General features: G+C 41.6%; 1 protein-coding gene across 1 annotated transcript in view; it reads right to left on the bottom strand.

Annotated features, from left to right (window-relative positions):
* LOC126249055 (src substrate cortactin) overlaps positions 1 to 25,234 on the bottom strand; it is a 139,820-nt gene that overhangs the window by 70,172 nt on the left and 44,414 nt on the right. The window contains exons 4-6 of the mRNA XM_049950689.1: positions 24,207 to 24,327; positions 10,598 to 10,763; positions 6,526 to 6,636 (exon numbers count right to left, since the gene is read on the bottom strand). Coding sequence (XP_049806646.1) covers positions 6,526 to 6,636; positions 10,598 to 10,763; positions 24,207 to 24,327 — 398 coding nt within the window. The remainder of the gene's footprint in view (positions 1 to 6,525; positions 6,637 to 10,597; positions 10,764 to 24,206; positions 24,328 to 25,234) is intronic.

Below are 25,234 nucleotides of genomic sequence, written 5' to 3'. Positions count from 1 at the left end.
TCATCAACCTTGTGCTGCTGACCAGACACTTCCTTCACAAGTGACCATATGGTTTTAATTTTATCCTGTGATTTAGCTATTCTATTTACATACCACATAATCTTTGCCTTCCTAATAACATTTTTAAGCACCTTACAGTACTATTTGTAATGGGCCACTGTAGCTTGATTGTGGCTACTTCTATCATTTTGATATAATTCTCGCTTTGTTGTATATGATATCATTGTCCCACTAGTCAGCCACCCAGGCTGCCTTTTAGTGCTAGTGCCCCATTTAGAATGTTCTAATGGAAATCAACTCTCAAAGAGCATGAGAAATGTGTTAAAGAAAGCATTATACTTGTCATCTATGTTATCGGCACTATAAACGTCCTGCCATTCTTGTTCCTTGACAAGTGTTAAGAAACTCACTATTGCTGTTGGATTAACTTTCCTACATAGTTGGTAGTTATATGTGACATTTGTTTGGGTACAAAGGCTTTTAGTGTTAAATTTGTGCATCATGGTCTGAAAGGTCATTCACCCTTTTACTAACAGAATGCCCATCTAGTAATGAAGAATGAATAAAAATATTATCTATGGCTGTGCTACTGTTCCCCTGCACCCTAGTTGGAAAATACACAGTCTGCATCAGAACATATGAATTTAGGAGATCTACCAACTTCCTTTTTCTTGCATCATCATGTACAAAATTAATACTTAAGTCACCACATATAACTAATTTCTGGTACTTCCTATAAAGTGAACCAAGAACCCTTTCTAGCTTGAGCAGAAATGCTCTGAAGTCGGAGTTAGGGGACCTATAAACAGCAACAATTAGAAGTTTACTTTCACTAAATTCAACTGCCTCTGCACAACATTCAAATATCTGTTCAGTGCAGTGCCATGATACGTCAATGGACTCAAAGGGAATACTGTTTTTTATGTACATGGCCACTCCCTCACCCCACAAGGAACTCCTTGAAAAACAGCCAGCTAATCTGTATCCTGGTAAAGGAAGCCCTTGAATTGTGAAATTATTTAGGTGGTGCTCTGATAATAATAATTTCACAGTCAACATCTATAACCAGTTCACTAACTTTATCTCTAATACCTCTTATATTTTGTCGAAATACACTCCTGGAAATTGAAATAAGAACACCGTGAATTCATTGTCCCAGGAAGGGGAAACTTTATTGACACATTCCTGGGGTCAGATACATCACATGATCACACTGACAGAACCACAGGCACATAGACACAGGCAACAGAGCATGCACAATGTCGGCACTAGTACAGTGTATATCCACCTTTCGCAGCAATGCAGGCTGCTATTCTCCCATGGAGACAATCGTAGAGATGCTGGATGTAGTCCTGTGGAACGGCTTGCCATGCCATTTCCACCTGGCGTCTCAGTTGGACCAGCGTTCGTGCTGGACGTGCAGACCGCGTGAGACGACGCTTCATCCAGTCCCAAACATGCTCAATGGGGGACAGATCCGGAGATCTTGCTGGCCAGGGTAGTTGACTTACACCTTCTAGAGCACGTTGGGTGGCACGGGATACATGCGGACGTGCATTGTCCTGTTGGAACAGCAAGTTCCCTTGCCGGTCTAGGAATGGTAGAACGATGGGTTCGATGACGGTTTGGATGTACCGTGCACTATTCAGTGTCCCCTCGACGATCACCAGTGGTGTACGGCCAGTGTAGGAGATCGCTCCCCACACCATGATGCCGGGTGTTGGCCCTGTGTGCCTCGGTCGTATGCAGTCCTGATTGTGGCGCTCACCTGCACGGCGCCAAACACGCATACGACCATCATTGGCACCAAGGCAGAAGCGACTCTCATCGCTGAAGACGACACGTCTCCATTCGTCCCTCCATTCACGCCTGTCGCGACACCACTGGAGGCGGGCTGCACGATGTTGGGGCGTGAGCGGAAGACGGCCTAACGGTGTGCGGGACCGTAGCCCAGCTTCATGGAGACGGTTGCGAATGGTCCTCGCCGATACCCCAGGAGCAACAGTGTCCCTAATTTGCTGGGAAGTGGCGGTGCGGTCCCCTACGGCACTGCGTAGGATCCTACGGTCTTGGCGTGCATCCGTGCGTCGCTGCAGTCCGGTCCCAGGTCGACGGGCACGTGCACCTTCCGCCGACCACTGGCGACAACATCGATGTACTGTGGAGACCTCACGCCCCACGTGTTGAGCAATTCGGCGGTACGTCCACCCGGCCTCCCGCATGCCCACTATACGCCCTCGCTCAAAGTCCGTCAACTGCACATACGGTTCACGTCCACGCTGTCGCGGCATGCTACCAGTGTTAAAGACTGCGATGGAGCTCCGTATGCCACGGCAAACTGGCTGACACTGACGGCGGCGGTGCACAAATGCTGCGCAGCTAGCGCCATTCGACGGCCAACACCGCGGTTCCTGGTGTGTCCGCTGTGCCGTGCGTGTGATCATTGCTTGTACAGCCCTCTCGCAGTGTCCGGAGCAAGTATGGTGGGTCTGACACACCGGTGTCAATGTGTTCTTTTTTCCATTTCCAGGAGTGTATGCTAATTCCTTCTCTACTTGGAAACATGACGTCCTCTGGAGGTTAGCCCTTAGTTAGAGGGACTACCTTTAAGCAGGTATACCTATCAGCTGACTTCAATCTAAAAAAGGTGCAGCTCTAACACTAACGACTACAGGAATTTTTCCACGAGTGATCCCACCACCACCCACTACACTTGTCACCTGTAAGTTTTGCCAGCCTCCCCTTCCCATACCTATTGAGGTGCAGGCCACGCGTATTGTAACCCGATCTACTAACAGACTCAGCTGGCACCACTGAAATGTGACTCATGCCCTCTACCATCAGTGCCTTCTCCAGCCCCATATTAACGCACCTAACAGCCGCATTAAGGTGAGGCCATTCATGATGCTGAAACAGTTGCACGAAATGCACATTAGTGCCACCAGTTTGAGTAACTATCTTTACCAGGTCACCACTTACATCATATTCCCCATACCTATCAAGACTGTTCGCTGCTCCACCAACTATCACTACCTGATCATCCTCCGCAAAATTCCTACGTAACTCCCCTATGCTGTCAGTCACTTGGGCCACCCCTGCACTAGGCTTAACAATGCTGGTGGTCTGGTACTTACTCCCCAACACTTCCTGCAACTGCTGGCCCACACCTCTACCATGCGAACTACCTAGCAGCAGAGCCTCCTCCTTTCATGTCACAAATTCTACACGGAACAAACTCGTGGAATCTTGAACATTAGATATATATAAGGAGCACACCAGAGAAAGTGAAAATAACCCATTCACATTTTTTCAACATCTACAAACAGAAAAACATGACATAAAACCCATAAATGAAGCACTAGAAATCCTCCATATTATGCAAAAGGGAGCAATCATGAACATCCTTGAAGAAATAGACATATATTCACATGCATACAGCAACCCCACAAATTTACTGAACGAACAAACCGACCTAAAGCACAAAAAGTATATAGAAAACTTTATTCGCATTGTAAAGCAAGAAAATGGGTAATGTAATAAAACAGAGACACTAAATAATACATAATCATAGTAACAGCGATAGCAAAATGAAGAGCATACAAGAGACATAAGATCAAGAAAACTTCACAAATCATAGTCAATAACAAAATTATTATGAAGAAATAAAAATATAACATAAAAATATAACATAAAAATTTCAACTAAAACTAAACCAAACTCCAGGCAAAAACAATTAGAACCAAACCTATAAAAATAATAAAAAACAACCAAATTTCCACACATCACTTACTTATAATGGTAACTATGTAAACAAGTAATATCGCTGATCCACTGTCATCCAAGCTGTCAAGAGAAAAATAGCATACATAAAAACTGACTTAAGTCAGACATACATCTCCAATGTACATGTAAGGAGAAACTAATAATTCTAAAAAGAGACAGCACATGGCAGCAACGATATTACATGTAAGGAAAAAACACCAAACAAATGTATTATAACTTTACTGATTATAGTTACAGACCATTATATTAGGACCATCACTTACTTATGTATTTACAGAGCACCTGATGATGACAATATACTGAAATGGGTTCATTGTGAGTGATTTATAAAATAAAAACCATTTAAAGAGCAGTGTAGCTGGCTGATACTCATAGCAACACCTGAAAGTACATTCTTTTGAAATAAGCAAAGCACAATCTTAGAAGCCAATTTGGTAATGTATGGGACAGATCAGTGAATAAACATTTTTGATAATCTTAAAACACTACTGAAAAATCAATACTAGCATCAAACAAAAAATTAAAATAAAATCAAAGTTATACGGATTCCTGTCTGCGAGTGGTATTTCATATGTCTGTGAGTGATGTTTTGTAGCATTACAATCCCAGATCTCATATTGCTTGTGCAGCAGATGTTGTCAGAACAACTTACATTTTGAGTGTCTCCTCCGAGCATCATTTTCACATCTATCATGTAATATCTATATGTAAAGGACAGTCAAAGTGGCATTTAAAGGAAAGATGTAGAAAGTCTGTAATCACACATGTAGCATTCCTGTGAGGACCATAAATCAATTAATTACAATTTACAAAAAGGGACATACATAGTCATTTTTAGTATCCACCACATGGAAGATAAACACTTAACATATGGGATGATAGAAAAAAAAGAGTTTAAAACTGACATGGCACATCCAGAATACAACAAGTATCAATAATCACATAGGAACTGGGAGTTGCAAATGCCACAAGATGATGCTCTGCTCACGAGAGGGCACTGCATTTAATTGGGCTGTACATTTTCCCAGACTGACTTGGAGATTGCACATACCTCATATTCCTGTGAGAGGTTGTACTGGGCATGATGAATGTTGTTCCCATGCCTACTTGTCGTCACATCTGACTTCAGCATGATGGAGCCACTGCGCATTTCAGCAGAAAAATGAGGGCACATCTGTAGGCAACCTTTTACAGCTGCTGGATTGCTCATGGTGGGTCAGTTGCATGACCACTGTGATCACCTGATCTGTCATCAACTGATTTTTTCTGGTGAGGATGCCTCAAGGGCCTTGTGTACAAAACACCTGTTACACCTCAGGAGAGCCTAGTGGGCAGTATTGTTGCAGTAGCGGGATGTCATTGAGGGGGTGCACTGTTCGATGCAGTGTCGATGTCAGACATGGCTTCATGCATCTGGACAGCACTTTGAGCCTCTCCTGCAGCTGGCATACATTTGTAGCATGTGACGAAATAACTCCAATGCCATTCAGTAGCCCCGGATGGCCTTTACGAAAACTGCTTCCCATGTGATTACTGATCCTTGTTGTATGCCTGAAGTGCCATGTCTGCTTGTAAACATTTTTTTATCACCCTGTATAATACAACAAAAAGGATGCTGCCACACACTTAACTATCATCTGTGAACTGTGGATGTACAGTACTACAAAATATAGTGAAACTTCGGATTCTACAGGATAATAGAAAAAGTGAAGTGCAGACAAGTTTCCGGCTTTGAAGTGGTGACTGTAAAGCATTGTTATTAAAGGGAGATGGATTTATTTGAGAGAAGTGTATGTTGTGGTCAGACTAGAGAGCCATAATATCTTAAATAGTATGCAATTTTATAATGAGGGGAAGGATACAATATCCAGAAATTTTAAAAAATGTGTTTTTGAAGAGAGACTAGTAGAGAACTTATTTGTTGCCACCATGATGTAAAATTAGTCTCTACAGTTTGCTGGCAGTCGCAGTGTCTCCCACAAGGGCTGATGAATATAGATGATGTGCTAAAGTGTGGCCACAGGAATTGAAAATAAAGCCTAATCAAATGATTATTTGTTCACTGCAAAATTTAGTCAACAGTTGTGATGAGATTCCTTTTAACCAAGGGCATGTTTGGAGAACAGAGTTTGTGAATACTAATCTTTATTCTGTGTGTCAAAGGTGTTTAGCATGTTTCTCCATGAAAGGAAAAAAAGCCACATGATCCCTTGTATAGATGGTTGGTTGGTTTTTGGGGAAGGAGACCAGACAGCGTGGTCATCGGTCTCATCGGATTAGGGAAGGATGGGGAAGGAAGTCGGCCGTGCCCTTTCAGAGGAACCATCCCGGCATTGGCCTGGAGTGATTTAGGGAAATCACGGAAAACCTAAATCAGGATGGTCGGACGCGGGATTGAACCGTCGTCCTCCCGAATGCGAGTCCAGTGTCTAACCACTGCGCCACCTCGCTCGGTCCTTGTATAGATTTCTCACACCACATTACCTTTTAAATCTTATGAATTACATCTAGCATTATTCATACTATATATTTTTACCTTCTGGTTTCATATATTTTTTGTATTTATGTTGACAAGTCAGTACACTATTACTTGAACAAGCACTTACTTGAACGAATAGCAACTTGAAACATCCGTCACACTGTTTGTGTGTATCTAATTTACTGTTCTCTTTTCTTATTTGTAGTAAAAATAGCACAAACATTTTCAGTTTGGTAAAGATTAATAGTTGTATACAACAATACCTTTTTGACTTGCATGCTTTTCAGTCTTCTCTACATGATCCCAGCCCAAAGCAGACTTGTCCTGTCTGTCAGTTTCAACACCAAATTTTCCACCAAAGCCTTTAGCATAATCTGAAACAGTAAAGCAATAGTTGCTATTACAGTGATACAAAAATTCTCATGTAACTGAGATACACCAATCAAATATCCACCCATTCTTTTCAGAAACAAAACACTCATTTGTGATGACAGCTGTCAGAATAAGTGTCGGATTTTAGTCTCCTTTCACTGCTTTTGCCTCTACTGATGCTTTATGCCTACGAAAAATGCATAACTGCATCTCAGTAAAGATCCCATGTTAAACTGCATGTCCCCTTATTACTGGCAAGGAAAGTCTAATTAACAAATTGGATGAAGACAAGGATATACCATCCTCAACAGGACCATACCCAGTAAACCACTGTTGAGTTCAAACCAATCATTAGGTTGATGGTAGTTTTACTTTTTTCTAACTTTGAATTTCGATATACAATTTATGCATTTAGAGTGGACCAAATACTATAATAATTCTGCGAGATCTCACAGTAATGTATTGTGTTCTTCAGTTCAACGACCAGTTTGGTGCAGCTCACCACACAACAATAAACACACACCGGCAGAAATAGAGAGATTGACAAGTAATGCTATAATCTAGAATTCGCTTCTGGAGGGTCATGATGTCATGGAAAACACAAATGAGATCACAATGAAAGTGTGGGAGAATGATTGGTGGTGGTGGTTAGTGTTTAACGTCCCGTCGACAATGAGGTCATTAGAGACGGAGCGCAAGCTCGGGTTAGGGATGGATTGGGAAGGAATTCGGCCGTGCCCTTTCAAAGGAACCATCCCGGCATTTACCTGAAACGATTTAGGCAAATCACGGAAAACCTAAATCAGGATGGCCGGAGACGGGATTGAACCGTCGTCCTCCCGAATGCGAGTCCAGTGTGATAACCACTGCGCCACCTCGCTCGGTGTGGGAGAATGAAGCTGTAGTGGAAAACACAATGAGTAGCTTATTACTTCATTACATTCTGACAGCAGATGTAGTGAACACAAGGATGACAGTGATTCACAAGCAGTGTATCTATTGTTTGTGTAGCCTGTTGCACCAAAAATTAAGCTGTGTTCTCAACTTACTGTTTCTTTCTTGTGTATTAGGAATTTTGTTACTTCACATCATTCACAATGTGAGAATGGACACTTACCTTAGTGCTGTTATTTGCCTTTGAAAAATTTAATTATGATGCCTACGTATGCATAATAGGTATTACAACTGCTGCTGTTCTGCCACCATCATTAATACCCTCCCCACTACCAATAATTTACAAAAATCTCTTAAGTACATGTTTTGTTTGTTTTGAGGTGCATGCACAACTACTGATTGCATCAGCATGGGGTGTATGTTTTGTTCATTTTGAAGTGCATGCACAACTATTGATTGCATCAGCATGTGACGTATTGTCTAGTAGCAGCCAGTAACATTGACCACATCACTGCCGTCTGTCAATCAAAAAATTATTTTATTTGACCTACAAACCCTAATTTTCTTTATTTTTAGCTTGCAATCAGCCAGCTCAGGAAAATTTTTAATGAAAATGGGAAGTTACAAAGGGACATGTGAGCCTGTTTAATAAAATGCACACACTGTGACAGGAAGGATTCTTACACTTTCTTTTATTTAAATTTCTGTCATTCACTACGTGATCAAAAGTATCCAGACACCTGGCTGAAAATGACTTGCAAGTTTGTGGGGCCCTCCATTGGTAATGCTGGAATTCAGTATTGTGTTGGCCCACCCTTAGCCTTGATGACAGCTTCCACTCTTGCAGGCATACATTCAATCAGGTGCTGGAAGGTTTCTTGGGGAATGGCAGCCCATTCTTCACGGAGTGCTGCACTGAGGAGAGGTATTGATGTTGGTCAGTGAGGACTGGCACAAAGTCTTGTTCCAAAACATTCCCGAGGTGTTCTACAGGACTCAGGTCAGGACTCTGTGCAGGGCAATCCATTACAGGGATGTTATTGTCGTGTAACCACTCTGTCAGAGGCCGCACATTATGAACAGGTGCTCGATCGTGTTGAAAGATTCAATCGCCATTCCCAAATTGCTCTTCAACAGTGGGAAGTAAGAAGGTGCTTAAAACATCAATGTAGGCCTGTGCTGTGATAGTCCCATGCAAAACGACAATAGGTGCAAGCCCCCTCCATGAAAAACATGACCACACCATAACACCACCGCCTCCGAATTTTACTGTTGGCACTACACACGTTGGCAGATGACTTTTACCGGGCATTCGCCATATCCACATCCTGCCATCAGATTGCCACATTGTGTACTGTGATTCGTCACTCCACACAACATTTTTCCACTGTTCAATCATCCAATGTTTACGTTCGTTATACCAAGCGAGGCGTCGTTTGGCATTTACTGGCGTGATGTGTGGCTTATGAGCAGCCACTTGACCATGAAATCCAAGTTTTCACACCTCCCGCCTGTCATAGTACTTGCAGTGGATCCTGATGCAGTTTGGAATTCCTGTGTGATGGTCTGGGTAGATGTCTGCTTATTACGCATTATGACCCTCTCCAACTGCCGGCGGTCTCTGTCAGTCAACAGACGAGGTCAGCCTGTACACTTTTGTGCTGTACATGTCCCTTCACATTTTCACTTCAGTATCACATCAGAAACAGTGGCCCTAGGGATGTTTAGGAGTGTGGAAATCTCGCGTGCAGATGTATGACACAAGTAACACCCAATCACCTGTCCATGTTTGAAATCCATGAGTTCTACGGAGCACCCCATTCTGCTCTCTCACAATGTCTAATGACTACTGAGGTTACTGATATGGAGTACCTGGCAGTAGGTGGCAGCACAATGCACCTACTATGAAAAATGTATGTTTTTGTGTGTATCTGGATAGTTTTGATCACATAGTGTAGCTCTGAGTAATTTATACTGCTGACTAATTTCAAACATAGCTACATTCAAAACTGGTCACCAGTATAAATTACACGTGCTATGACAGAAATTTAAAACAACAGTTCTTGAATCTAAGAGGGTGGTCATCTCCCAACAAAATGTTGGAACTACATAAGAATGATTACAGTTCTGTGTGTCCTCAATGACAAGATCATTAAAGATTCAATAGATGCAATAGAGAAAGGGCAACTTCAGAAAACCCTTAATCTGCATGGCTAGGAAAGGGTTTAAATTGTCGTCCCACCAAATGCAGCAAGTACAGTATCTTAATTACTGTACTACTTGCTCAGTTGCACTCTCTCTGCATAAAAATACATCTACATCCAGGGCTCCAAAATAAATCATGACACTCCCTAGGACAAAATGCTCCACTGTTCATTGTGTCCCATTTCATTGTATTGTTTACATGTTAAACAACTATTACACTGATGTGCATTTTCATGTTTTCACAGTACAATAACTTAGAATTAAACTTTGGGAGTGTAATTGCATAAACTTTATTTCTCCCCATATTCTGGCCATATACGTTTCAGCTATCTTGAGAGACCTGCTTTGTCTTTAAAGTACTATGACATGTTCTTCCACTTTGTATAGATGTCTGTTGCACACTACTATTTTATTTTCCCCGTACATTCTTATTCATCAACCATTAGCTGAAATAGTGCACATGCAAATTAATGGAACTTCATCAAACATCATAAAAAAATTAAGGAAAAAAGCTGCTGCAACTGATTTGATTACTAAACCAATTGCATAACTGGAATTATGAAAAAGCTATCACATAATCAGGATATAAAGACATATGGGGATGTGTATTAGAACTTGTTTTCCAAATTAACACTGTTTCAAATGAAATAAAACATGGCACACACATACTTTAAAGGTGCATCTTAATTCAGGAATAATGCAAGTTTAAGGATTATCATGTGTCTATAATAATTGTTGCCTTTGTGAACGGAATCACGTTACAAGATAAACTCATAATTTCTGGTGATTGTGTGATAACATTATTTTCAAACTTTTTATCAAAAGTAACACAATAATTTCTGAACACACTTGTTTTTTCCTTACCTTTCTGTGACTCATGTTTTTCGATCTTTTCTACATAATCCCAACCTACTGCAGACTTATCCTGTCGATCTGCCTGAATTCCAAACTTCCCACCAAATCCAGAACTGTAGTCCCTTTGTGACGCATGTTTTTCAATTTTCTCTTTATATTCCCAACCTTCTGCACTCTGAAAATAAAACCACATGAATTTTTCCAGACCTAACACTTTTCATTTGTCTAATTTAATTTTGCCCTGTAATTACATATGCCAAGGAATGAAATAAGAAATAAGAATTATTTTAACAATCTTACATGATGTAAACATGATTATCAGTCACGGGGTAAAGCGATGCTTTTTTAGAGCATAACATAGTGATTTCAACATTACATACAAGAATGTATATAACAAAAACACAGAGTACTTGGATATATACCTACATGAATCAAGACCACATTTCTTCATAGAAAGTGAATTAGGTTGCAAGGAAGAGAAAGTATATAGTACAGGCTAAGAAATTATGAACTCATAAACTTGTACTGTAGGAGGACACATAAAGGTGGAGATATAGGCATTCATAGCGGGAATGATATTGCATGTGAAAAAGTCAAATGGATTGGTAATCTGAGTAAAGAAATAGTACTTAAGGATGCAGCAAAAAATTTAAAATTAGAAAACAACAGCCTGATTATAGCAGCTCTGTATACATCACCTGGAAGTAGTATTGACGAACTTTTCAATTGTCTGGAGGATCTGCTGGAGAAGACATAATTGTATAAAAACATGTTGCCGTTTGTTGGAGACATTAACATACACTCTTTAAATAAAAGCAATAATTATCTGCACTATGTTGACTTACTTCAGTGTTATAACTATTATCACAGAAACTCAGAACATACAACAACTACAGTACAAAAACAGACATGCTGAGACCTGGTACTTAGGGAAAGGCAGGATTCGGTGTGGACGGGGCTGTTGTAATCAGTTACTGTTGGTGGCTCAGATTTTTTTTTTTTTAAATCACATACACTTTATTTGGAAACAATTGCAACTAAAGTTGACTATAAGGAACAACTATTCAATTTGACTGTTAAGACACAATGTCTAATTTTAAAAAAATTAAGCAAGTTGCACTCACAGCTGAAGGCCTTATCGACCAGAAATTAAAATTATTTGTCGGCTGAAGGCCCAAACAGTAATAATTCAAAATTACCGTATTTAAAAAAATAATCATCACATTCTGACCAAATCAAGAGGGAAGTGAGCCTCAGACAGTGCTCCAAGGATAAACCTGGGAAAGTCGCTCAACTTCGTAAAGAATGAGACAGGAAGCCAAGAGTTGTATTCACTTAACCAGATGGCAACTCAAACTAGTGACAGTTTAAACACTGAACAACACTCTTTCAAAATCTACCTAACTTCTGATAACCAATTCAACGATGGAATAACCCAGGCAAGGCGGAACCGGTGGACAGCACTGCGTCTTCCGAATCCGGTGTTTAGAACATCCAGAAGCAGAAGGAAACACTACAACCAAAGTAATCCAAAAGAAACAAAATATTCGAACCACAATCAAGGAGGCTGTCGAACTACACGTCTTACCGGAGAGCAGTAGCAAGGTGAGGAAAGGTACACTGCCACGAAAATACGCAAACCTCAGGGCAGGTAACTGGGGCGTTAGCGGCCACTAGGCAGAAAAATACCACTGGTTGAGCTTCACCAACAATAACACAAGGAATTCAATGATTAATAATAAGAAGTGGAGGACGGCTGGTTAATTTTGCCAACTCCAAACACTACAATTGTCGCTCTTCGTCTCAGCGACCCTGCGAGCAGCAACGGCTGAACAAACAGTGTGATCTCAAAATAGTGGAGGTTTCACAACTGGGTTAATGTTCACTCAACTCAAACGTCCTGGGTCCGGTGGACAACGAGATTGCAGCCCTCGCAACTACAGCCCCTCGATCTGGCAGTGCCTGCACGTCCTCGCGCTGCCGGACCTCACTGTGCTCCGTCCCAACTGAACTCCTCGACACCCTCCGACCCAGAACACACTTCACGTCCCTCCGAAGATAGTACCACCATATTAGATATCGATAACCGCTGCTGCTGCCACTCGCGGACAGACAATGCTAGCAAACGTGGTGGCACCAGTAAACACAACAAGAAAACGAGATGCCACTATCCGTATTACACGATGCCAACCTACCGACAGCACCAACGCGAGCCGCAACACAGCTCAACCTCGCCCCTCCCCCCTCAAACACCAACCCGGGGGTAATCCAACAAGTGGCCTAACCAAACTTAATTTGATTACGATGGACCCAGTTTTGCTTGCCGGTGCGGTTGTCCTTAACCAGAAGATTAAAAAATGGTTCAAATGGCTCTGGGCACTATGGGACTTAACATCTGAGGTCATCAGTCCCCTAGAACTTAGAACTACTTAAACCTAACTAACCGAAGGACATCACACACACCCATGCCCGAGGCAGGATTCGAACCTGCAACCGTAGCAGTCACGCAGTTCCGGACTGAAGTGCCTAGAACCGCACGGCCACCGTGGCTGGCTAATCAGAAGATTAACTGGGCCTAAAATATGCATAATAGTACAGGGACCCAGGAAACAAGGAGTGAACTTACCAAGGTTCCCAACACGCACCTCCCTCGCTGGAAAATTACGGACATACATCTGGTCTCCTGGTTTACCCCTAAAGACTCGATTACGGTTGTAACGGTCAGCTTGTTTGTCATGGGCCCTGAGAATATTGTGCCTGGCACAATTCCAGTTTTCTTTGGCGATCTGACGGGTAATATCCACAGGGATTAGATCTTGAATTACCCATAAGTTCCAAAGTGGGGAATTAACAGGATAAGAAATGACAAGGAAACCAGAGTAACCTTCAAAGCCTCATGGCTGGTGGTATTGAAGGCAGAACTAAGCCAAGGGAGACTAGAATCCCACTTACTGGGCATTTTCTGATGGTAGATAGTCAGTGCGGATTTGAGATTACGATTGACCCTCTCTGCGAAAGAGCCCTGCAGGTAATACGGAGTGGTAGTCATGTGCTTCACATGGCTTGTAAAACAGAAAGCCTTGAAGGAAGCCGAAAGAAAGGCCAGCACATTATGACTAACGATTTGCTTAGGGGGTCCAAAAACACTATATACGTTAGTTAAATGGGCAAATAGTAGCAGCAGCAGACACGTTACAACTCTTAAGCAGCCAGGTAAACCTTGAAAATGCGTCAATAATAACCAATATGTACTGATGGCCTCTTTTGGTGCGAGGTAAGGGCTCCACATAAGTGATATAGAATTTGTCCATGGGACAGGATTCACACTCAGAACTCAAGAAGCCCTCTTGAAGTGCGGTCTTAGGCTTGGCCACACGACACAACTGACACCGACAAACCATCTCTCTATTGTCTCAGTCCATTGACGGCCAAGTCAAATGCTTCTTAATTTTCTGCAAGGTCTTATAGGTTCCTAAATGCCTGCTAATCAACGAGTCGTGAAAGTAATGGAAAACGGGGCATACCAGGGTTTCTGGTAGACAGATATTCAACTCCTTGGCATGTCCCACCCTTTTACACCAAATGCCTTTCCTGATGACATATCCATCCAAAGGTTCCCCACTGACAGCCGTTACTTAACCAGTCCCCAAGTGGGGTCCTGATCCTGATGGTCGGCAATGTCACTAAACAAATGAGGAATACTGCCTAACACAACACAACTAAGATTGTCTTCCTCTGCTTCTTGGACGCACTCACTAGATGGATGTTCAGTGAACATATGGCTGAGGACATCCGTAAGCACATTCACAGTCCCCTTAATGTGTTTAACCTCGAATTGAAACGCTGAAATGTGTACTGCCCACCTGACGATACGGCCAGTTTTACGCTTGCTTGTCGGTTTCTAGCTGAAATACTCTATGCTCGTGATAAAAGCGATACTTCTCCAGCACGAACAAGACGGCCAATGCCTCACATTCATAAACGAAATATTTAACTTCAGCACTGGTTAACCGGCGAGACACGTATACTAATGGCTGCCTTTGAGCCTCGAACTCCTGTAGGAGGATGGCCAAAATTCCCTCATTAGATGCGTTGGTTTGTACAATAATTTTTTTATTAAAATCAGGCACTCTGAGTTTGGGTTGTTTTGGTGGAGGAGACCAGACAGTGACGTCATCGGTCTCATTGGATTAGGGAAGGATGGGGAAGGAAGTCGGCCGTGCCCTTTGAAAGGAACCATCCCGGCATTTGCCTGGAGCGATTTAGGGAAATCACGGAAAACCTAACTCAGGATGGCCGGACGCGGGATTGAACCGTCGTCCACCCAAATGCGAGTCCAGTGTGCTAACCACTGCGCCACCTCGCTCGGTGGCACTCTGAGAACCGGAGGGATGGCTATAGCTACCTTAATGTGCTCAAACATAGCCTCATGGGCAGGTCCCCAGTCAAAACACACCCCTTTTCGACGCAATTCATTTAAAGGAGCTGCCAACTGAGCAAAATTAGGGACAAAACACCTAAAATAATTCGACATGCCTATGAACCTGGCAATCCAACGTTTATCAGCATGCGGCAGGAGAGCTCTCAATGCCTTACCGCTCCCGGTCAATACGAATGTTCTCGCCTGATACTAGGTGACCTAAGAAGGATACCTGCTGCCTGGGTAATGTCACCTTACTGGGTTTAACAGTCAAACTGGCCCCCCGCAACCTGGCAAAAACTTAATGGATATGTTCCAAATGCTCCTGAAACGAACAGCTATAAATCACCAAGTCGTCCAAGTAATTATAAACACAGACTAATTTCAAGTTTCCAAGAATATTATCCAGCAAATGAGTAAGAACAGCTGCGTCAGTAGCCAAATCAAAGGGAACCCTGTTAAACTCAAACAGATTCTAGTCAGTACAAAATGCTGTAAGGTGTTTACACTCTTCAGCTAAGGGAATCTGATAACAGGCTGGATTCAGATCGAGCACTGAGAACCAATTAGCACTGGCAAACCAAGTAAAAGAGTTATAAAGATCAGGTAATGGAACTGATTTGAGGACAACCTTGGTGTTCAGGTGCTGGTAGCCAACAACAGGCCAAAAATCCCGCCCCTGATCCTTAGGAACAAGGAATATGGGGGAAGAATAAGCAGATGTAGAAGGCCTAATAACTCCTTGCTTGAGCATTTTAGAGATTTTTCCTCTTAGTATCTTCATCTTAGGCGATGAGAGATGATATGGGGACTGCCTGACAGGAATATGGTCAGATAGACGAATATGGTAGTCAAGAACATTAGTAACCCCCAGTCTACCACAGAGAAGCTCGGGGAACCTCTGCAACAAATCCTCTAGTTCAGAGGCCTGCTGTGAAGATAGATGGATGAGATCAAACTCCTTAACCTTAGCATCAACAGCCAGCACGCTGGTATTTCGATGCACCTTACGCTTAGCACATTCACAGAACCCAAACTCCTGAGCAGAAGCAAACTTAAAGAAGAAGGTGTACTCGGAATAATGCAAGACAAGACCAGTTTTACTGATAAAATCACACCCCAAAATCAAAACGACCAGCAGCTTCTTAACCAAGGCCAAAGACAAGGGCCAGGGGAAATCCCCAATCGAGATACTCCCTTGGACCCAACCGTGCAGAGGCAACACCTGCCCATTGGCAACCCGACATCTCTGCATCGAAGAAGGGACCGACTAAAGTCTCGTAAGATGACGAAATTCAAGAAACCAATCCGAGCACAACAACGAAAAGGAGCTACCAGAATCCAAAAGGGCACAAATAGGTTCGCCACCTGCTCGAGAACAAATATAAGGCCGGGGAGGTGATGATCAAGCAACGACATGGGCACACCAAGGTTTAAAGGCTCGATCCCGAGGTCGCTGCCCGGCCCGGCGTCATTTATTGGCTCTGGGTGCACGTGGTTGAATGCAAGAACGAACTAAATGACATGTCTGACCGCACCTGAAGCAATGCCGTGGTTCCCTTTTAGCAGACTCAGCCAATGTAGATAATCCGGAGTTCTCCTTGATAACGCCCGCAGGCTGAACCTTAACTTCATGGCACGGATCGTCCGCAAGCGGTAACGCAGATATCGCTACAACGGCAGCACTAAGTTCTTCCCAGGTGGAGGGACAACAACAAAAAAAACAAAGTGCGACTTATCCACCGCTCGCATTCCCACCAAGATAATAGAAACTAACTCCCATTCTGGCAAGTTGACTAAAAAGGCCAAGCAGGCCGTCTGGACTCTGTCCACATACTCATGTAACTCCTCTTTATCTTGCTGCATCTGCCAAATATAGTGACACTTGAGCTGTTTGCGAACTCCCATGGTCAATCTTTCGTTAATTACAAGCTCCCTCAACCACTGCAAGGAAAACCCCTCTGCCATGGCTCTGGATACGAGGGTCCTCAATTCGCCTCCAGTTAACGGATACAATAGCGACAAAACTACTTGATGCGAAATGCCAAAGGCAGCAGTGTGTTGCTCACAGTGAACCAACAACCATAATAAACCTTTCAATCTGCTCGAGTCGGTCTAGAACTAATTCTATGATGTCCCAAAAGAGATGCACCAGAGGATTAGGCAATTTAGCAAACGCTGCGTCTAACCTCTCGGGAGACATAAGTGCGTTATTCCCGGACTGGCTTGTGCGCCACCCTGAAGACAGCAAATCCTGCTCCCCAGTCTTCTCCCCAACAAGCTCTAAACATGAAATTTTGAACTGCAATTCATTAATCAAGGACCCCAATTCAGCAGTTGATTCTTTATAATGATCCTCTAACTTTAATTTCCTTAAATTCGCTATCTGGTTGGTTAAATGTATTAACTATGCCCGCACCCTGTCTAACTGACTGCCACTAGGTTGAGTGCCCTCCAAAAAGCTGATGGTGCCCTCAAGAACCCTAACAGGTGTAAACAAAAACTCAATGGCTGCTTCTGTCTCGCCCACAACATCCGGCAAGACATCAACTGGCTGAAGAATGGTAGCATGCAAACGCGCGGCTGAGTCTGGGAAACTACCCTCAACAGGCTGGCGCCTTATCGCCAGCTCATAAACGAGGTAGTCCATCCTCAACAGGCTGATCCCAGGGCACTGTCTGACCGTCATTAGAATTGGTCACCTGAAACAACAAAATAGCAAAGGCAAATATCGTCTAACACTGAGAGAGTTACAATTCGAACCAACGGTAACTGTAACGGCAATATTACAATCCTAACCACGCTCTGCTACCACTGAGACCTGGTACTTAGGGAAAGGCAGGATTCGGTGTGGTTGCTCAGATATTTTTTTTTTTTTTTTTTAAAATCACGTACACTTTATTTGGAAACAATTGCAACTAAACTGGACAATAAGGAACAATCATTCAACTTGACTGTTAAGACACAATGTCTAATTAAAAAAAAAAATTAAGCAAGTTGCACTCACGGCTGAAGGCCTTATTGACCAGAAATTAAAATTATTTGTTGGCTGAAGACCCCAATAGTAATAACTCAAAAAACAATTTGACAGCTGAAGGCCTGGATAGAAAATACTTAAGAAACAGTTAAACTTCTCCAAGGGATACTAAAATATCTAAAAAAAAGACAATCATCAAACGTTCACTATTAAGAGACAATATCTAATTAAAAATTCTTAAGACCAATTGTGTTCACAGCTGAAGGCCTTATTGACAAGAAATTCAAATTATTTGTCAGCTGAAGGCCCAATCAGTAATAATTCAAAATTACCGTATTTAAAATAACAATCATCACATTCTGACCAAATCAAGAGAGAAGTGGGCCTCAGACAGTGCTCCAAGGATCAACCTGGGAAAGTCGCTCAACTTCGTAAACAATGAGACAGGCAGCCAAGAGTTGTATTCACCTAACAGGATGGAAACTCAAACTAGTGACAGTTTAAACACAGACCAACACTCTTTCAAAATCTACCTAATGTCTGATAACCAATACAATGATGGAATAACCCAGGCAAGGCGGAACTGGTGGACAGCACTGCGTCTTCCGAATCCGGTGTTTAGAACATCCAGAAGCAGAAGGAACCACTATGATCAAAGTAATCCAAAAGAAACAAAATATTCGAACCACAATCAAGGAGGTTGTCGAACTACACACCTTACCGGAGAGTAGCGGTAAGGCGAGGAAAGGTACACTGCCACAAAAATACGCAAACCTCCAGGGCAGGTTACTGAGCATTAGCAGCCACTAGGCAGAAAAATACTGCAATGATTAATAATAAGAAGTGGAGGACAGCTAATTAATTTCGCCAACTCCAAACACTCCACTCGTCGCTCTTCATTTCAGCGACCCTGCGAGCAACAACGGCTGAACAAACAGTGTGATCTCAAAATAGTGGAGGTTTCACAACTGGGTTAATGTTCACTCAACTCAAACGTCCTGGGTCCAGTGGACAACGAGATTGCGGCCCTCGCAACTACAGCCACTCGATCTGGCAGTGCCTGCACGTCCTCGCGCTGCCGGACCTCACTGTGCTCCGTCCCAACCGAACCCCCTGACACCTTGTGACCCAGAAAACACTTCACATCCCTCCAAAAATAATACCACTGTACTATCAATAACTGCTGCTGCCACACATGGACTGACAACGCTAGCAAACGCTGTGGCGTCAGTAAACACAAGAAGAAAATGAGACACCACTATCCCTATTACATGATGCCAGCCTACCACTGTCACCAACGTGAGCTGCAACACGGCTCACATGCATTGACCACATTCACACAAACATAACAAAGGAGAACATAAACATAACCAACATAGAAAATGACATATCTGATCACAGAGCCCTTACTATGGAAATTGATGTAGGGAATGTAGATATAACTAAAAGTGATATGTTTATGTATAAAAGAAAATTTAACTATAGTAAACTTAAGAGGGCATTAGGCAATGAAAAATGGGAACCAATTACAATGCAACAAATGTGAACGATAATGGAAAAATGTCTATAAATTATTCAATAAAACTTTAAATTAAACACGTCCTTTAGTAAAACAAGTAAACAAAGCTATTATTACAAAGCTGAGAACTTACCTCCAGAAATCAGTGACCTGAGAGAGTACATGAAAGACTGTTACATAATCTTTAGAGATACTAAATTACAATACTATTTAACAAAATGTAAACTGCTCAGAAAAAATACAGAGATTCCTTGACTAACCTTATAGCTCAGATATATGCCTATCAAATAAGGAACTCAGCCAATGTTAGTAAAACGGCAATCATTTCAAACCTTCAAGCTAAAATGTGTTGTGGCTGGGATGACATTTTACCTGAGCTGCTAAAGGAATGCAGAGGAGAATTAGTGAAGCCTCTAACACACCTAATAAATACATCCCTCTGCCATGGAGAATTCTTTGATCTTTTGAAAATCACTGAAATCCTGCCGGTGTACAAAAAGGGAATAAAAGCTGATATGAAAGACTATAGGCCAATATTGTAATATTAAATCAATTTGAGGCATATTTCATGAAACAATCTATTTAGCAATCTACAACACGGTTTTAGAAAAGGAAGATCTACTGTAATGGGAGTAGCAACCTCTATACACGAAATATTAAACAAGGTAGACGAAGGAGACAAGGCGATATGCACCTTCCTGGATACGAGTACAGCTTTTGATACTACTAATCATAAAATTCTATGGCATAACTTAGAAGCATTTGGATGAGAGGGGTAGCCTTACAACTCCTTACCTCCTATCTGAAAGACAGGAACCAGTGTGTCAAGCTAACTTATAAAAGGAATTAACAGCTGGTAACAACGAAATCAACCCACAAGATACCTCGATTTGGTGTGACCGAGTAAGTATATTGAGGCCTTTTCTGTTTCTTGTGTACATTAACAACTTAATTGAACCCCAAAACTGCAAGGTTGTAAGCTATGCCGATTACACATCTTTTGTCAGCTGGGGCCGTGATATGCAAACTGCTACAAACAGTAGTGAAATCAACTGTAATTTTCTGTCAAGTTATCTTATTGCAAATCAGCTACTCGTAAATAAAGAGAAGACAGTGACAACACAATTTATGCTTAGCTATAGTCAGAATATAAATAGAACTCTATTTACAGTCCCATTGGTCCTTGGCTACACAAAAAACACAAGTTTTTGGGTATAATTGTTGATGAACACCTGTCATGGAAAGAACATATATACCATATTAGTAAGGAATTCAGTTCAAATACGTATCTACTGAAAAGGGTCTCAGCCTTCCTGGACCAAGGTAGCTTGAGACAAATATATTTTGGAGTGACACATCCACATCTTCAAGATTGTATTGAGACACGGGGAGGGGCACCAGCTGTCTATACATACAGGCTCTTCAGACTACAAAAAAAAGACAGTAAGAGTGGTAGCTGAGGTAAACAGGAAAGAGCCTTGCACAGAAATCTGCACAAAATATAAAATACTAACCATATAGTCTACGCATATCCCGCAGGCAATAATGTTTGTGAAACAAAATCCAGAATATAATGTAACAAACAATAATGTATATAGGTACGATCCATGGGGAAGGGAAAATTTCACAGGATTACAAGTAAAACAAAGGCTGCAGACCATAATCCACATACAATAGGAACCATCTTTTATAACAGATTTCAATCTGACCTCATGACAGCTAATTTAAACACTTCAAAGAATGAACTTAAGCTTTTATTAATAGAGAAAAGCTGTTATTCAGCAGAAGATTTCAAGTTGAAATAGCCCTTTGTAAAACAGTGTACTGGCATAAGTTTGTTTTTGCAACAAAAAATTATAATATGACCTTCACTATTTATATCAATGTGTGCACTTACGTATGTTAACTAAACCTTTGTATATGTGATCTAAAATCTATGACAATGTCCAAAAACTGATTGTTATATGGACAGCAAATAAACAAATAAATTTACAAAAACGTATGACCAGCTCATCTGTGTGCTACTGGGATTGAGGGACAAAATATAACTACTAACCCTTAGTGAAATGACACCATTAGCATCACAGCAATAGACAGTATTTTCATCAAATACTGAGGAAAAGGTTGGTAATAGGTTATCAAATCGTGAGACTTTATGTTTTCGGCTATTAAGAAAGAAATTTGAAGTACCCAAATATTCAAGAGAGGAGTCACTAATCTGCTTCAGTAGAACCGTTTATCTGACTCTCGAAATGTTGTCAGCGGCAAGAGACGTATGAACTCTAATGCACACAGATTGGATGGTTGCAAAGAATATGGTAAACTTCTAAGTAAATTAAAATATTATTGAATTATGGGTAGGACATTCAGCTCATTTCAGTCCTTTTTGAACAGTAAAAATTAGGTGACTTTTCTACACAATCATATACCAGGACATGCTTAGTGGACAGAGCATAACATCAGTTTCAAAGGATCTCTCTACCATTCCCTCTGGAATAGTATATGGGAGACACAGATATCTAAATCTTTCTGTGTAAGTTCTGATTTCTCTTATTTTATCATGATCATCATTCCTCCTTATGTAAGTGGGGAGTAACAAGGTATATTGGGAGTCAGAGGAGAAAGTTGTTAACTGAAATTTTGTGATGAGATTTTGCTCTAATGTAAAACATCTTTGTTTCAATGAATACCACCCAAACTTGCTTATCAGTCTGTGACACTCACCCCCTCCCATTTTGTGACAACACAGAACAAGTTCCCCTTTTTTTGGACCAATGTCCTCTCCCAGTCCCATCTGGTAAGGATCTCATAACCCATAGAAATACTCTTGAATAGGACGGACAAGCATAGTGTAACCATTTCTTTAGTGGCTTTGTTGCACCTTTTGAGTGATCTGCTAATAAAATATAGTTTGCCTTCCCTACATTTTCGGCATGTTCATCCCCATTTAAGTCATTCCTATCAGTAATCCCAACATATTTAATATTGACAACCTCTAAATTTGTGTTCTTTATCATATAATAGAAATTCAATGGAATTCTCTTAGTAGTTAAAAGGTGTACAACTTTGCTTCCGCCATTTTTTCCCAAACATTTGAGGCTTTAATAAAACAAATTGGTTACACATGTATCATTCAAAGTATTTTCCATCGCTGGCCAGTACTTTCTCCTACCTTTCGGGTAGTGTACAAATCCAATGTCAAAAAAATTGTTCATCTTCTGAAGCGATCCATGAATCGATCCAATTTGTGACTTCTTCATGAGATCTGAAGTGTTGGTCAGCCAGGCCATGCTCCATTGATCTAAACAGGTGATAGTCAGAGAGAGCAATGTCTGAGAATACGGCGGGTGGGGTAGGACTTCCCATTTTAACATTTCCAAGTACGTTTTGGCCTCTTTCGCAACGTGGGGTTGAGTGTTGTCATGCTGCAAAATCACTTTATCGTGCCTCTAGCTGTATTGCAGCTGTTTGTCTTTTAATGCTCTACTCAAATGCATTAATTGCATTCGATAACGAGCACCTGTGATTGTTTCACTTGGTTTTAACACCTCATAGTACACGACGCCAAGCTGATCCCACCAAATGCAAAGCATGATCTTGGAACCGTGAATATTCGGTTTGGCCGTCAACGTGGAAGCATGGCCGGGATATCCCCATGATTTTTTGCATTTAGGGTTACCGTAATGAACCCATTTTTCATCCCCGGTCACAAAGTGATGGAGAAATCCCTTCCCTTTTTGTCTCTGAAGCAACTGTTTACAAACACACAAATGCCGTTCAATCTCTCTTGGTTTCAGCTCACAAGGGACCCAAGTTCCTTCTTTCTGAATCATGCCCATAGCCTTGATATGTTTTGAAATGGCTTACTGTGTCACTCCCACTAATCAAGCCAATTCTTCTTGGGTTTGACGCAAGTCTTCACTCAGCAATGTCCCCAATTCTGCACCTTCGAAAACGTTCTCTCTTCCATCACTATGCCGGTCTACGACATTAAAATTATCGTTCTTGAAGCGTTGAAACCACTCACGACACTTTCTTTCACTAATAGCGTCCTTACCGTACATACTTGAGAGCATTTGATGAGACTCAGCCACTGTTTTCTTCATATTGAAACAAGATAGTAACATCTCCCGCAAATGATGAGAATTAGGCTCATAAACTGACATTTTCAATCAAGAACAACTTTGACACAAATCAACTAATGTTTGAATGAGGTTATGTTGACTGAGATCCAAGCTAACTGCCTGATGTCTGTGATATGTTTCTTTCGACCGCTACTTACCACTGTCACCACCTATCGGCAAATGGCAGAAGCAAAGTTGTACGCCTTGTACTTTACATATCATTCAGATATCTTGTCTGAAATATTTTGTAACTTATTTTTACCTTCTATTGACTTCACTAGCCAGTAAGTAACTGTATTACTTGTAAACAATCTATGAGGATTGCTCAGATTGTCTTTTTAATCATTTATGTAGATCAAGAACAGTAAATGGCCTATCACACTTCCTGGGGGAATACCAGGTAAACTTTGGTTTCACCTCATGAATCTCAGTCAATTACTACATACTGTGCCCTTTCTCACTCGTAAGCACGAATCCAGTTACACAGATGTGATATTCCACAGGCATGCTATTTGATTCAAAGTCACTTTTGAGGAGAAGAAGACAAAATTACAATTGGTGCAAACATACAAACTCACCTTGTCAATTCGATCCTTCTGCACTCCAAATTTGCCCCCAAAGCCTGCACTGTAATCCTTCTGGGACACGTGCTTCTCTACTTTTGCAACATAGTCATGTCCAACAGCACACTGATCCATCCTATAAAACAAAAAAGAATTAACAGCACACTGATTTGTGAGACTGAAATCACTGCTGCACAAATCCTGCATAATTTTTGTGAGTTTATAGTAACTACATGCATTTTGATCCAATTCTGTGCACTAGCTGTCAATATATGATGAGATAACTGGAAGCTCTATTCAGTTTCTTGAGTGTCAGAGACACACACTGTGATACAAATACTCGGCTATCAACTGTGTGCCATGAAAACCAAATTTTATGTTGAGAACAACATGGAGACAATAGTATGAGGGTAATCCCAAAAGTAAGGTCTCCTATTTTTCACAAGTACATAGACCTGTTTATTTCTACAATGGTTTACATCAGTTTACAGCTTGAACATTTAGCTATTTTTCGACATAATCACCATTCTGTCAATGCATTTTTGTAAACACTGTGGCAGTTTTTATATGGCCACGTCATACCAGCTTGCCGCCATGCTGTTCAGAAAGTTATGAACCTCTTCTTTCACCTCGTTGTTGGAGCTGAATCACTGGGACCACAATTAACGCTGACAGGTACCGGTACTGAGAGACTCTGAAAAAACTCAAATGGGCAATTCAGAACCAGAGAAGAGGAATTTTGAGCAAGGGCGTACACATTCTCCGTGACAATGCTCACCCACACATCGCTTGGCAAACCGTTGCTCTCCTGCAACAGTTTCAGTGGAGCATAATCACCCACTCACCCTATAGTCCAGAATTGGCACCCAGTGACTATCACTTGTTCTCTAGGTTAAAAGAACATTTGGCCAGAAAGCGATTCAGCTCCGACGACAAGATGAAAGAAGAGGTTCATAACTTTCTGAACAGCACGGCGACATGTTGGTACGACATGGCCATACAAAAACTGCCACAGCGTCTACAAAAATGCGTCGACAGAAATG

Source organism: Schistocerca nitens, chromosome 3 (assembly GCF_023898315.1).
Source record: "Schistocerca nitens isolate TAMUIC-IGC-003100 chromosome 3, iqSchNite1.1, whole genome shotgun sequence".
Lineage (NCBI taxonomy): Eukaryota > Metazoa > Arthropoda > Insecta > Orthoptera > Acrididae > Schistocerca > Schistocerca nitens.
The sequence above is the reverse complement of the archived record's forward strand: the minus strand, read 5'-3'. Positions and strand labels throughout refer to the sequence as shown.